The sequence below is a fragment of the Sus scrofa genome, chromosome 16 (assembly GCF_054392235.1).
Source record: "Sus scrofa isolate SSC_HxYL_T2T_F1_AM1 chromosome 16, Sscrofa_HxYL_maternal_Yorkshire_Landrace_v2.0, whole genome shotgun sequence".
NCBI lineage: Eukaryota > Metazoa > Chordata > Mammalia > Artiodactyla > Suidae > Sus > Sus scrofa.
Window position 1 is genome coordinate 46,366,963 of NC_139398.1, and position 12,708 is coordinate 46,379,670.

Here is a 12,708-nt window from a genome sequence, read left to right on the forward strand (position 1 = left end):
CACAGTAACATCACATCCGAGCTGCATCTGTAACCTACACCACAGCTCATGGCAACGCTGGATGCTTAACCCACTGAGCAGGGCCAGGGATCAAACCTACAACCTCATGGTTCCTACTAGGATTCATTTCCGCTGCACCATGGCAGGAACTCTGAGGATCCAAGTTTTGAACACACACTTATGCTTTCATATGTGTACATACATAAAAAAAATTCTGAAACAAACATACCAAAATATTCAGATTAGTATATTTATTTTGCTGCACCTGTGGCTTATGGAAGTTCCTGGGCCAGGGATCCAATCCAAGCCACAGCTATGACCTATGCAATAGTTTCAATGCCAGAAATCAAACCCTCGCTCTGGCAGAGATAATGCCGGGATATTTAAAGAGCTGTGCTATAGCGGGAACTCTCAGAAGAGTACCTTTAGATGGTAGAATTACCACTTGTTACTTCATTGTACTTTCCTGTTGATCTGAATTACTTTACAATAAGTATGATTTCCTTGAGTAAAATTTTTATTTCCATTTTTTTTTAGTTAAAAGATGAAGATGAAAAATGTATTACAGAGAATACGGCCAGCGTATGAATCATTTCCTTCATCTTATTCCTAGTGGCTCCCACACTCAAAGACTCTCATCAAGCACCCAGGCCTCAGGATCCAGCTGCAGGACCACTCTGAGTGCTTCTCTCATTTTCAGGCTTCCAGTTCCCAGAAAGAGGCTGGGATCTACCCTGGGCCCTCTCTGAGGATGGAAGCCCACCTTTCTCCTGCTGGGGAGACCAGGCTCTGGTATCAGGCTCTGAGGGACACATTCCTCCTTTTTTTCCTCTTCAGGTTTCCCTACATTACTGACACCAACTAAACCTCTGTGGCAGATACTGTTAGTTGGATAATATAAGAGCTTCTCCCAACTCCTTTCTTTCCTGCCTACCTCCTACACTATAATGGCTAGAAGAGTAAGAAACCAGATTCCCAGCCTCCCTTGCAAGTAAGGGTAACTATGTGTCTCAACTCTGACTTTAGGACTTGAGTTCCCTCATTCCTTCCCCCAGAAATAGGCAGTTAGAGTTGCTAATGGCTGACATGACAATTATAGGTCTATAATCTGAAAGGGAGTAAGAATTGTAATTTTTTAATCTAAAATAAATAGAAAAATACATATAGGTAATTTTGAAAAAGTTTTCTGTCATCTGAGCTGAAGCATTATGAAAATACTAGCTGAGTGGAGAAGAAAAGAACTTTTAGCAAACAGATTTTTTCTTGAAACAAGTTAAGGGTTTTTTTTGTTTGTTTGTTTTTCTTTTTACGGCTGCACTTGTGGCATGTGCAGGTTCCCCAGCTAGGGGTCGAATTGGAACGGCAGCTGCCAGCCTATGCCACAGCCATGGCAATGCTGGATCTGAGACGTATTTGTGGTGGTGGATCCTTACCCCACTGAGGGAGGCCAGGAATCAAACCCACATTCTCACAGACTCTATGTTGGATTCTTAACTTGCTGGGCCACAAGGGGAGCTCCATTTGTTTTCTGTTTTTTTGGTTTTTTTTTTTTTTTATTCTGAACTGCAATAACTTTATAACTGATAAAAAGAATTTTGAAACATCTAGTGTATTTTTAAGAGTCCATTTGTTAGACAAAGTATGAGGAAATGTGCTCCATTTTATCTTTTTTTTTTTTTTTATTTTCTAAATGGCCATTTAAATATGGGAAACAGTACATGGGACAAACTGGAGAAGCAGGTTCTGCCGCCCTGCCTAGCTCACCTGTTACCTGATCTCCCTATCAGATGGCATTCGGATGGCAGAACCAGCAATGCGGTGTAACAGGCTTGGAAACTTGCCCAAGCTGAGCCCCCAAACACAAGAAGTACCTCTCACGTTGAGAACTGTGGATGTTGGAATAAATTGTTACATGACATACTCTACTCACAAAAATTCACAGCTGGAGTTCCGGTCGTGGCTCAGTGGTTAACAAATCCGACTAGGAACTATGAGGTTGCGGGTTTGATCCCTGGCCTTGCTCAGTGGGTTAAGGATCCAGCGTTGCCATGAGCTGTGGTATAGGTTGCAGATGAAGCTCGGATCTCGCGTTGCTGTGGCTGTGGTGTAGGCGGGTGGCTATAGCTCTGATTAGACCCCTAGCCTGGGAACCTCCATATGCCCCGAGAGCGGCCCTAGAAAAGGCAAAAAAAAAAAAAAAAAAAAAAGACAATAATAAAACAAAAAAACTCACAGCAGAGTAGAACAAGAAAGCCCACGCAAAAGAGAATAAAGAAAATGCAAAGAGAAAGCACCACATATATAACACCTAAGTTTTTCTTAGAAGGTGAAGCCAAGAAATATGAAATATGAATATGCACCCTAGTTTTATCTGTAGAATCCAAATAGATTTACTTTTACCAAAATTTTCACACTTGGTTTCTGCCAAAAACAATGACTACCCTACAATATAAACACTGTTTTTCAAGTGAGATATGCCATTTAAGTGTATTTCTAAGTTCACTTTTTCTGTGGTTATTCTGTTTAGACAAATAAAACTGTATATAATATAAACATTTACCACAAATCTTACAAAATTATATAAATGATCTTTACAAACAAAAATGTTTAGTACCTATTTTCTTTTTTTTTTTTTGTCTTTTTTTTTTTTTTTGCCTTTTTGCTATTTCTTGGGCCGCTCCCACAGCATATGGAGGTTCCCAGGCTAGGGGTCCAATCGGAGCTGTAGCCCCTGGCCTACGCCACAGCCACAGCAACGCGGGATCCCAGCCGCGTCTGCAACCTACACCACAGCTCACGGCAACGCCGGATCGTTAACCCACTGAGCAAGGGCAGGAACCGAACCCACAACCTCATGGTTCCTAGTCGGATTCGTTAACCACTGCGCCGCAATGGGAGCTCCTCTAGCACCTCTTTTCTTGATAACCCATCGACTCTTAAAAATCTGCATTTTCCTCTGTTTATTACCTGCCCTAAGAAAAGTGTTTAGGAAATCTTAAACCTAACTTTTCCTAATTTTTTTATTCTGGCATCTAGAATAAAATTTTTCAATAGTAACAAAATTTAGTGTCCTTGTAGGATCAGGGGAAGTGAGTGGTGTATTGAAATGTTCACCCAGAGACCTGGCTTCTGGGCCAACAATCTTTTTTTTTTTTGTAATTTTTAATAATTAGTTTATAATGTTCTCTCAATTTCTCCTATTCAGAAAAGTGACCCAGTCATTCACACACACACACACACACACACACACACACACACATTCTTTTTCTCCTGTTATTTTCTATCATGTTCTATCACAAGTGATTGAATGTAGTTCCCTATGCTCTATAGCAGGACCCCATTGCTCATTCATTCTAAATGTAATAGTTTACATTTACTAACCCAGAACTCCCCATCCATCCCACTCCCTCCCTCTCCCCCTTGGCAACTACAAGTCTGTTCTCCATGTCTGTGAGTCTGTTTCTATTCTGTAAATAGCTTCATCTGTGCCATATTTTATATCCACCATAAGTTATATCATATGGTATTTGTCTTTCTCTTTCTGACTTACTTGACTAGTATGAGCATCTCTAATTGCAACCATGTTGCTGCAAATGGCATTATTTTGTTCTTTTTTAATGGCTGAGTAGTATTCCACTGTGTACAACATCTTTTTAATCCACTCATCTGCCAATGGACATTTAGATTGTTTCCATGTCTTAGCTACTGTGAATAATGCTGCAATAAACATAGAGGTTCATGTATCATTTTCAGAGAAAGTTTTGTCCCATATATGCCCAGGAGTAGAATTGCTAGAGCATATGGTAGTTCTATATTTAGTTTAGTGAGGAATCCTCATACTGTTTTCTGTGTAAAGTGGTTGTACCAATTTACATTCCCACTAACAGCGAGTAGGGTTCCCTTTTCTCCATACTGTCTCCAGCATTTGTTACTTGTAGCCTTTTTTTTTTTTTTTTTTTTGTCTTTTTGCCTTTTCTAGGGCTGCTTCCTGGAGGTTCCCAGGCTAGGATCTAATCAGAGCTGTAGCCACTGGCCTACGCCAGAGCCACAGCAAAGCGAGATCAGAGCCGCATCTGTGACCTACACCACAGCTCATGGCAACGTTGGATCCTTAACCCACTGAGCAAGGCCAGGGATCGAACCAGCAATCTCATGGTTCCTAGTTGGATTCATTAACCACTGCACCACGATAGGAACTCCTGTAGCCTTATTAACGACAGCCATTATAACCAGTTTTGCAGTTTTGATAGCCATTCTACCTCACTGTAGTTTTGACTTGCAGTTCTCTAATAATCAGTGATGTTGAGCTTTTTTTTTTTCCATGTGCCTATTGGCCATCTGTATGTCTTCCTTAGAGGTCTACTGCCCATTTTTCAATTAAATGACTAGGGAGACTTCTTGGAAGGTTCCAACGACACTTTTTTTTTCTTGGCCACACTTGCAGCATGTGAAAGTTTCCCGGACAGGGATGGAACCTGTGCCAGAGCAGCAGTGACCCCAGCCACTAGAGTGACAAGGCCGATCCTTAATCCACTGCATCACAAGGGAACTCCTCAATGACACTTCTTAATATAGAAAATTACTTAACTTCTTATGAAAGTAGGGCATTATGTAATTATAAAACAGCTAAGTGGTTTTTAGGTCTCTTCTAGCTCTAAAAAGTGCATAATTCAAAGTTACTAAAAATAAATACATTAAAAAATGACTGTGACACACACACACACACACACACACACACACACACAATTTCACTGTGAAAAGGGGAAGGACTATTCAGTGTTTTGTACCAGAACTTTACAATGCATCAGTATCAAAGTGTTCCTGAAAAAAAAAAAAAAAAGTAAGTTTCAGGGTAGCATTGGTCTTTCAGGGGGAGTTCTGAAAAGTCAGGTTCAGAAAACAGTTCCAACTACTCTCACTTAACCTCCAGGCGCTTCAGTCCGAATACAGGGCAGTGTTTTGGAGGACCACATCCCAGTTCAACTGGGGACCCAGCGGAATTTGTAACCCCCGTTGGCTGTCCGGATGGTGAACGCATTGCCCTGGGGGAAAGCGAGCGTGCGGATGGTGCTGTGGCTGCGGATGGGGGTGCTAAAAGAGCCGCCCTCCTCCAGCTCACTGTGGCTCAGGTTCAACGAGCTCCGGCTGCAATCTGTGCGCAGCCCCCGGAAGGCGCCATGCAGGTTCCCGGGCCTGCCGTCCATGCTTGGGGGCTCTGGCTGAAGTCGGAGCCGCTTGGGATCGCGGCTCTGCAGCGCTTCGTCGCAGCGTTCGGAAATCTCCCGTAGGATGGCGTCCACTTCCGCGCAGTCCTGCCCCGCAGCGCTGAACAACTCCTCCAGGCTCCTTTTTGCAGTCGCTTTGAGCAGAAACGGCTCGGCTGCCGCACCGCAATCCTGGGACCGGGTGATCATCAGCTTCTACAAGAGACGGGGAGGAGCGCCGCCCTGGGGCCAGCCGGACTCGCCTCTTGCTGGGTACTCAAAGGCAATCTGGCGCACTTCGTAGGAGCAACTCAGCGGCTTAGGCGACCCTTTCAAGTGACTCACCGAGCTCTCCTCTCCTTTCCCCGACCCCCGCCAGGTCCCAACACTGGGAGCAGGGTGGGGGGTGCACAGGGACACTTCCGACTTCCTGCAGTGTGCTACACGCCCGAGCCCCACTTACATCCAACACTGAGGCCAGGTGCCGGGTCCTACTGGCGAGTTCCTTCAGTTGCACGTTCCGCTCCTTCAGTGAGGCGATTTCCTCCTGTTTCTGGGTCAACGTCACGTGCAGCTGCAGGAGAGCCAAGCATTCAGCCATAGGCTACCGTGCTCGGTCTTGTCTGTATACTCTGCATGAATTGAACCCAGATCCTAACGTCTAATTAGAAACTGGGCTCCCAAGAGCATTTACACTGGTGAGAATAATGATTTTATGTAATTTTTTTTAACAAAGCACTTAGACAAAATGTTTTCAGTTAATCCTCAGTGTAGTGGTGAGGAGTACTGACTTGGGCAACAGGCTCCAGGTTCTGCCTCTTTAGTTCATTCACCTTTCCTATACCTCAGTGTCCTTTATCTGTAAAATGGGGCTGGTAAGAGTACCTAGCTTAATGGCTGTATTAAATGAGGAGAAAGTAAATAGTAAGCACAATACCAGGCATATAGAAAGTCTTCAACAAATATTGGTGGCCCTATCAAAAACCTAGTAGGTAGGATTATTCCTACTCAGTGAAGCTGTAAATTGAGGTAAAGCCAGTGAAGCAATAGCAGCTAAAGGAACCACTCCCTGGTCCACTGGTTCTAACGTCCAAAGGGGCACATTCCCGATCCTGCAGCCCCAACTTCCTCCTGGAGCTTCATACCCTGTCCCCGCCCCCAGGATTCCTGGACGCCAGCGCAGTGTCCCTACTTGATTATTCTCGACAAGTGCGTCCCCCAGCGCCCTCTGGTTCTGATTGGCCAACTCCTTCCAGTACTGCTCTGGCGGGGGAACCTCGGGAGGGCGCAGCGGCGGTGACTGCAGGGCGGGTGAGTCCAGCGGCGGGGAGAGACAGGACCCAAAGGGCAGTACGTCAGAAGGAGAGAAGGGAAAGTTTCCGCCGGCCAGGGGAGGTGACATCAAAGACGATGAGTCTGATTAAGAGGAGAGAGGAAAAAGAGGGAGCCGGGTTTGCAGCCTCAGTCTTGTACCTGGCTAAGTACAGGGACAAATGCCAGGCTGAGTGGAGGGTTTACGTGGAGATGTTTATTAACAAAGCACCAATCCCTCTGCAATCACGATACCCCGGCCCTTCCAGATACAGAGTACAGAGTAGGCATTCAATAAATGCCTGTTGGATGATCTAAACTGAATCTCCACGGTGGCCAGGGCAAACTTGCCTTAAATCACACACACTCGGCATACACAATGCTGTCATTCAGCCTCTTCTCAACCACATCACAGCGTCGGGCTCTCTCTCCCAGAATTCACAGTGGCGAGCTGAGAAAGAGCTGTAGATCCAGCGATTCATCTTCTCGATTAGGAAGGGGGAGGGGGTCCTAAGTGTAAAAGAGCCTGGCCCTTTGATGAATTGCTGGGGAGCAGTTGACAGGTACTGGGTTTACCACATAACTACCACGAAATCTGAACTAGTCAAATTTAAGGGGCGGAGGACACCCCTGCTTTTCTTTAACTGCAAAGAGACTACACTTGCCTGCAATGAGATCATCCACTGTGTCTCTGAAATCCTGCAGATCGAAGTCCGCTGCCGTTTGCAAGGAGTGGTTCTGAAATAAACCAGAGGTGTAAACTAGTTATGATCGAGTTTGGCAGGTGTGGCACACTTCCTAGATGGACAGTTAACCTCCCAGGCTCGGCGGGGTGTCTGCATGCATTCTTGGCAGCGGAAACTGATACCTGAAAATCAAAGCCCCGCCGGATACACGGAATCCAGCAGGCTTGCACCGCCATGGTGGGAAGAGGTAAGCACCAAGCGGGGATCTGACTGTGAGGGTCCTGCCGGGCGCTGAAACTGCACACGGATGCGTCTGGAGTAGGTCCTTCTGCTCACAGCACAGCCGCCCGGGTCCGGCCTCCCGCAGAAGGCACAGCCGCGTGCGGCCTCATTGGCCCGCCACCAGCCAACCAGGCGCGTTCCTAGTGCTCCAGCGGAACAGCGGCTCCGACTTATCTCCCCGCAGACCAAGCAGCCAAAGCTTTAAGAGCTAGGAGCGCAGTGTACGAACACCCCGTCCTTCCTCCCAGGATCTGCCAGCGTGCAGGGTCATCCAAATCAGTAACTCTAGGCCACATATCCCACCAAGGCTCAGCCACGGCTAAACCACCCCTCCGCATAAAGAAAGGCTAAGATTTGAGGGGGCAGGATACTATGGAAAGTGCCTCTGTTCAGCACGCAGCAGGTGTGGCCCCTATTGCTCCTGTTACTCAAAAATTTGGAGTTGACTTTTCCCGTGCGGTGTGATGTACCTCCAACATCTTGAACTAGACACTCTGCTGGGTTCCTGCAATGTGCCTGCGTGCCTGAGATGGAAGGAGACATAACAGGCTGGCAGCCAGAAAACGTCTTAATTTCCTTAGTGTACAGAGTTGACAAAACTCATACACTGAGTCTCTCTGTTAATTCCCACACCAATGTGGGAAGCAGGCAGGGCCCAGGAAGTGACTCCTCCCCCAGATGGAGAAGCTGAAGCTCAAGGAAATCGTGTTCCCCAAAGCACCCAGCTCTGAAATAGTGAAATTGGAGCTTCTGTCCCAGAAACCTGGTGACTATCTCAATCCTCTTTCCTTTATACCTCATTGCTTCTAGCTTTTATCTCTTTTTTAGAAAAGCCTGGCTTCCAATGAAGCACTGGAAAGTGGAAAGAAGTCTCTCAAGGGGCATGGTGTGAGGCCAATATGCCCATCAGAAATTATCTATCCTGGAGCTCCCGCTGTGCTGCAATGGAATCAGCGGAGTCTTGGGAGTACTTGGACACAGGTTTGATGCCTGGCATCGTGGGTTAAGGATCTGGCGTTGGAACAGCTGCAGCTTATATCACAGCTCAGGCTAGGATACCTGGCTGGGAACTCCATATGCCGTGGAAGGGGGGTAGGGAGAAATATCTGTCCTGTTGATTCCTTATTACCAATTTTTTTTATATTCCTTTGGTTTAATCATACTCTTCTCCCACAAAGCCTTCTTTACCATTCAGATACTTCTGAGAATTATCCGATTTTAACTTTGAAGAATACAAGTATCAGTTTCAACTAGGGAGACCTCTAGCAGCAGGTGAGGGCTGAGGCTCCAAGGAGAAGGGAGCTTAGAAAGGAAGAACTGAGGGCCCCAGACAAATCCTGAAGCACAAGTTCCACCCTGGTTGAAGGAGTCAGAAATGAGACTGATTTTTCTGAGGGCTAAAAGGTCTCCTTCTCTGTAGAGGTTTGAGAAAAACCCTTACCATGAGGAGACTGAAGGGGACCCAGCAAATGCTTCTTCCTGTGCTAGCCCAGGCCTGGCATAGTTTGGGTCCATTCTGGACTGCAAACACTTCTAGAGCACTTCCTCTCTCTGTCCACTTTCTCCAATAGGAAGGAGGTTGGGAAATGTAATCAGAGTGTGCACTAGCCAGGGGTCCTTCCTCCCCATCCCAAGAATCTTACCCTAGTAATCTATTTCCTTCTGCACCAACTCTGCCTTCCCCAGGACAAGTCCTGGCCCCTCTTGGGCTATCTGGCATAAACTCTGTCCTTGAAACTTTGAATTCTAATTTTCCAGTTAGAAAAACAAAACAAAACAAAACCCTGGCATTTCCCCAACTCAAACAGCAGCCAAAAAGAAACAAAACAAAACAAAACAAACAAACAAAAAAAAACGCTAACACTGAATATGACGTCAAATTTAAGTTCTGTATACATAAGTAAAAATTCATCAAGAGCCTGCTTGGGTTTGGTTGCTTACAAAATAAATATGTTGGAATAATGTAACTCTCTGGGTCAGTTGAAAGATGTTCAAATATTGTATTTTCTTTCTTCTTCTTCTTCTTTTTTTTTTTTTGGATTTTTTTTTTTTAGGGCTACACCCTGGGCATATGGAAGTTCCCAGGGGTTGAATCGGAGCTGCAGTTGCTGGCCTATGCCACAGCCACAGCAATGCCAGATCCGAGCCACGTCTGTGACTACACCACAGCTCATGGCAATGCTGGATCCTTAACCCAATGAGCGAGGCCAGGTATTGAACCTGCATCCTCATGGATACTAGTCAGATTCATTTCCGCTGAGCTACGCCGGGAACTCCTGAGTTATTGTCTTTTCTAGAGTATCCAGACCTGAAAAGAACAATAGAATGGCCTCTGCAGGGCAATGCCTACTCTCATCTCCTGCCGTCACAATTTCTGCTCTCAGTGGCCACCTATCTTGAGTCCCCCTGGGCTTTATCCCAATTCTGAGAGGTACTTAGAGGAGGCCCTGGGAAGCCTTGGTCCACCACCAACCCCAGTTCTGGGAGGTGGTCATAGTCTCTAGAGTGTTCTATGCTCAGCCTGTTCCCACGAAAACTCATGTCCCCAGCACCTGATGCCAGGAAGCTGGAACTGATACCCTTCCTGTAGGTTGCATCTAGCCAGGACCTCCTGTCCTTCTGGTCTCTTTACATCCCAGCAATTTGCCAGGCTCTGGCCCCCCCCAAACACCTGTGCTGGGAGGCCCATCATCTGCCTGGGAAGTGTCAGCCCTGGTGAGTGGTAGAAGTGGGATGGAAGTAAGAAGATAGGCTTGGGGGTAAGTGATGGCAGCATTTGAAGGGAGTGAAAATGATTTATAAGGTGCTCAGCTATTGAAGGGCCATCTCTGCAGAGAGGAACACTTTCCGTCAATTTCTTCCACAGTCCTTTGTCCCTCTTCCCACTTCCTCCAAATGTAAACTCTCTTCATTTTTTCCAGTCTTGGTCGAGAAGTTATCTCCAATGTCCACACTCCTTAGACAACCAGGGAATGAAAATGGTTAACCAGTGGCCAGGAAGGGCATATTGGAAGAACAGACAGGATGTGTATCAGGTGCCCAGAGCGCAACTTTGCTCCCACCTACCCACCTGGTCCCTCATTGTGCAACTTCCACTTATTCTGTCGCAGCTCCAATGAATAGATGGTGAGGTGAACAGGAGACCGGTCTGGCAGGGGAGCCCTCCAGGTGAGCCTCCCTGCCCAGGACTGGTCAAAACCAACTCCAGGAAGGCGGCCACCGTTAACATACTAGGAGGAAAGTTCTGATTCTCAAGACTCGGATTCCTGCAGGACATTTCCCCCTGATAGCCAGATATGCCCGCGCTCCCTACCCAATTTGATTTCTTGAAGGATACTCGAAAAATGACTACCAGAATTTGGGCTCTGAGAAGTCGCGAGGCTCCGCAAGGAACGAGAGGTACCTGTGAGGCGGCCGAATCACCACTAGGCGGCGCATCGGATCCGAGTAACGAGGAGCAGTCAGCGAGGTCTTGCAGGTCTTGCAGGTCTATGGTGGTGAGGGCTGCGCGGGGAGAACCGGAGACAAGCGCCAGGCTGACCCTAAGCTTCTCCGCAACAGCTCGTCTCTGGCATCTCAGCCAGGACGCTGAAGCCTCGGGGAGAGAAACTTCCGAGCCGCGCGCGTCCCACTCACTAGGCGCGGGAAACCTGAAGGGTTAGCGCAGGAGCTACAGGGCTCACCTGGCAGCGCAGCGGGCTCGGAGTCTGGCGGATCCTCGTACACGGACACCCGGCTGCTGATGCTGCGATCGGGAAAGAATTTCCGTGGAGGAGCGAACTAGCCGGGCACAGAAACGGTGAGCGTGGGTCAGCCCTCGGGGCTGGGAGCATGCGGACCCCGCCCGGTCCCAGCCCGCAGCCCCACCTTCCTGTCCAGCTTCCCAGGCTTGCCAAAGGGCCGGCCTTGCGGATCCAGCATCCTGTTGGGGCAAAGGCTATCGAAAACCCGGCGACCCGCCGCGGCGCCCCCGCACGCCGCCTGCATCCTGCCTCCCCTCACTCTTCCGCCCCGGAGCTTCGCGCCGACTGCTTGGCTGCAGCGGCGTGGTCAGGGATGGCGACCCCGCGCCTGCACGCTCTGAAGCCGGCCACAAGTAGAGGAGGCGCGTGGCGCGGGTGGGGCCAAGGGACGACGGTGGAGATGCGGAGGGAGGGCCGGGTGCCGGGGGAGGACCGCCGCGCGGGAGGGGCGGCTCGCGCCTGAGCGCCTGAGGTGGCGCCTTCGGCCCGGACAATCTGCGCTCAGGCGGAGGCGTTAAACTCCACCTGGCAACGCAGCTTCCCCCGGGAGAGGCAAGCGCGGGGCCCGGGCCCGAGAGCGCCCTTTTGGCTAGCGTTGGCGCCGCCGCTCCCAGCCGCGCCAGAGCAAAAGAGGAGGGACGGACCAGCCCTACCGGTCCCTAATGCTGGGTACAGCCTTCCCGCCTACCGGCAGCGGGAAGGGAAAAGTCAACGATTCTTATTTCATTTTCTTCCCACCCCAGCCACAAAGCACGAAACAACTTGGAGTGTCAGTCGCCAAAGCCACACTCCGGAATTTGCTCCACCACGTAGGATTTGGTGGAGGTTTAAAATTCTAGCAGGGACTCTCCAGAACAGCCCCAGGTTACGAGAAACCCCTTCCCCCAAGGCTGGGGAGCACTCCTGGGTCTTGACTTCCACTTGGTCTGATGCCTAGGGCAGTAGCACCTGAGCACAGCCTTTTAAAAGGGGGTCAGTTACGAAAAAGTGACATCTACAAACTCTTCTTCAGTTTCTGAAAACGCCACAGTGGATAGCCCCAAATCCCCTAAAACCACGATTTCTGCCCCCCAAGCCTCAGCTACCCCTCAAAACATCTATACAACTTACCACTAGGAGTGATGGAGAGTACTCCAAATATATAGTTAGAATAGACTTAGAGACTCTGTGACCCATCTATAGATGGGGACACCCAGTTGAAGTGAAGTGAGCCAGCTACAGTTGGTGTGGTGTTGCTGATGGTGAGGAAGGAGCTCTGGCTTTAGGGTCTGGAACCCAGGCTCCACTAAATCCCTGAACCCCAGTTCTTTTGAAAAAAATAAATAAATAACACTGATTTCAATGGAGTTCCTGGGGAGATAAGATTATTTATGTAAAGTGACAACATTAATTCAGCCACACCAAGCATGGGTCACTTTACATAAATAACGTCGTTTTAAGGAGTCTTTTCGGCTGCACCTCTGGCCTCTGGCAGCCTGTTGC

General features: G+C 48.3%; 1 protein-coding gene across 3 annotated transcripts; it reads right to left on the reverse strand.

Moving 5' to 3' along the window:
- Positions 1 to 4,746: 4,746 nt before the first annotated feature.
- On the reverse strand, positions 4,747 to 11,877 carry MCIDAS (multiciliate differentiation and DNA synthesis associated cell cycle protein). Of its 3 annotated transcripts, XM_021077052.2 has the most exons (7): positions 11,351 to 11,829; positions 11,167 to 11,263; positions 10,887 to 10,987; positions 7,181 to 7,253; positions 6,397 to 6,620; positions 5,668 to 5,778; positions 4,747 to 5,420 (listed from the first exon to the last, which is right to left on the reverse strand). In XM_021077052.2, the coding sequence occupies exons 1-7, from the start codon at positions 11,468 to 11,470 to the stop codon at positions 4,980 to 4,982; spliced, it is 1,167 nt and encodes a 388-aa protein (XP_020932711.2). In that variant the 5' UTR covers positions 11,471 to 11,829; the 3' UTR covers positions 4,747 to 4,979. The 3 variants fall into 3 exon arrangements, with proteins under 3 accessions (XP_020932711.2, XP_084858382.1, XP_084858383.1); XM_085002256.1 differs by lacking the exons at positions 10,887 to 10,987; positions 11,167 to 11,263; positions 11,351 to 11,829 and adding an exon at positions 7,384 to 7,542; XM_085002257.1 differs by lacking the exons at positions 4,747 to 5,420; positions 5,668 to 5,778; positions 6,397 to 6,620; positions 7,181 to 7,253 and adding exons at positions 9,487 to 10,439; positions 10,554 to 10,713 and having other exon boundaries at positions 11,351 to 11,877.
- Positions 11,878 to 12,708: the final 831 nt, after the last annotated feature.

Coding starts and splice junctions, on each gene's coding strand:
- MCIDAS (XM_021077052.2), bottom strand. CDS start 11,470: ATGCAGGCGGCGTGCGGGGGCGCCGCGGCGGGTCGCCGGGTTTTCGAT. Junction 11,264..11,350: donor CTGGGAAGCTGGACAGGAAG/GTGGGGCTGCGG, acceptor GTGCCCGGCTAG/TTCGCTCCTCCACGGAAATT. Junction 7,254..10,886: donor GTGATTCGGCCGCCTCACAG/GTACCTCTCGTT, acceptor GGTTTATTTCAG/AACCACTCCTTGCAAACGGC.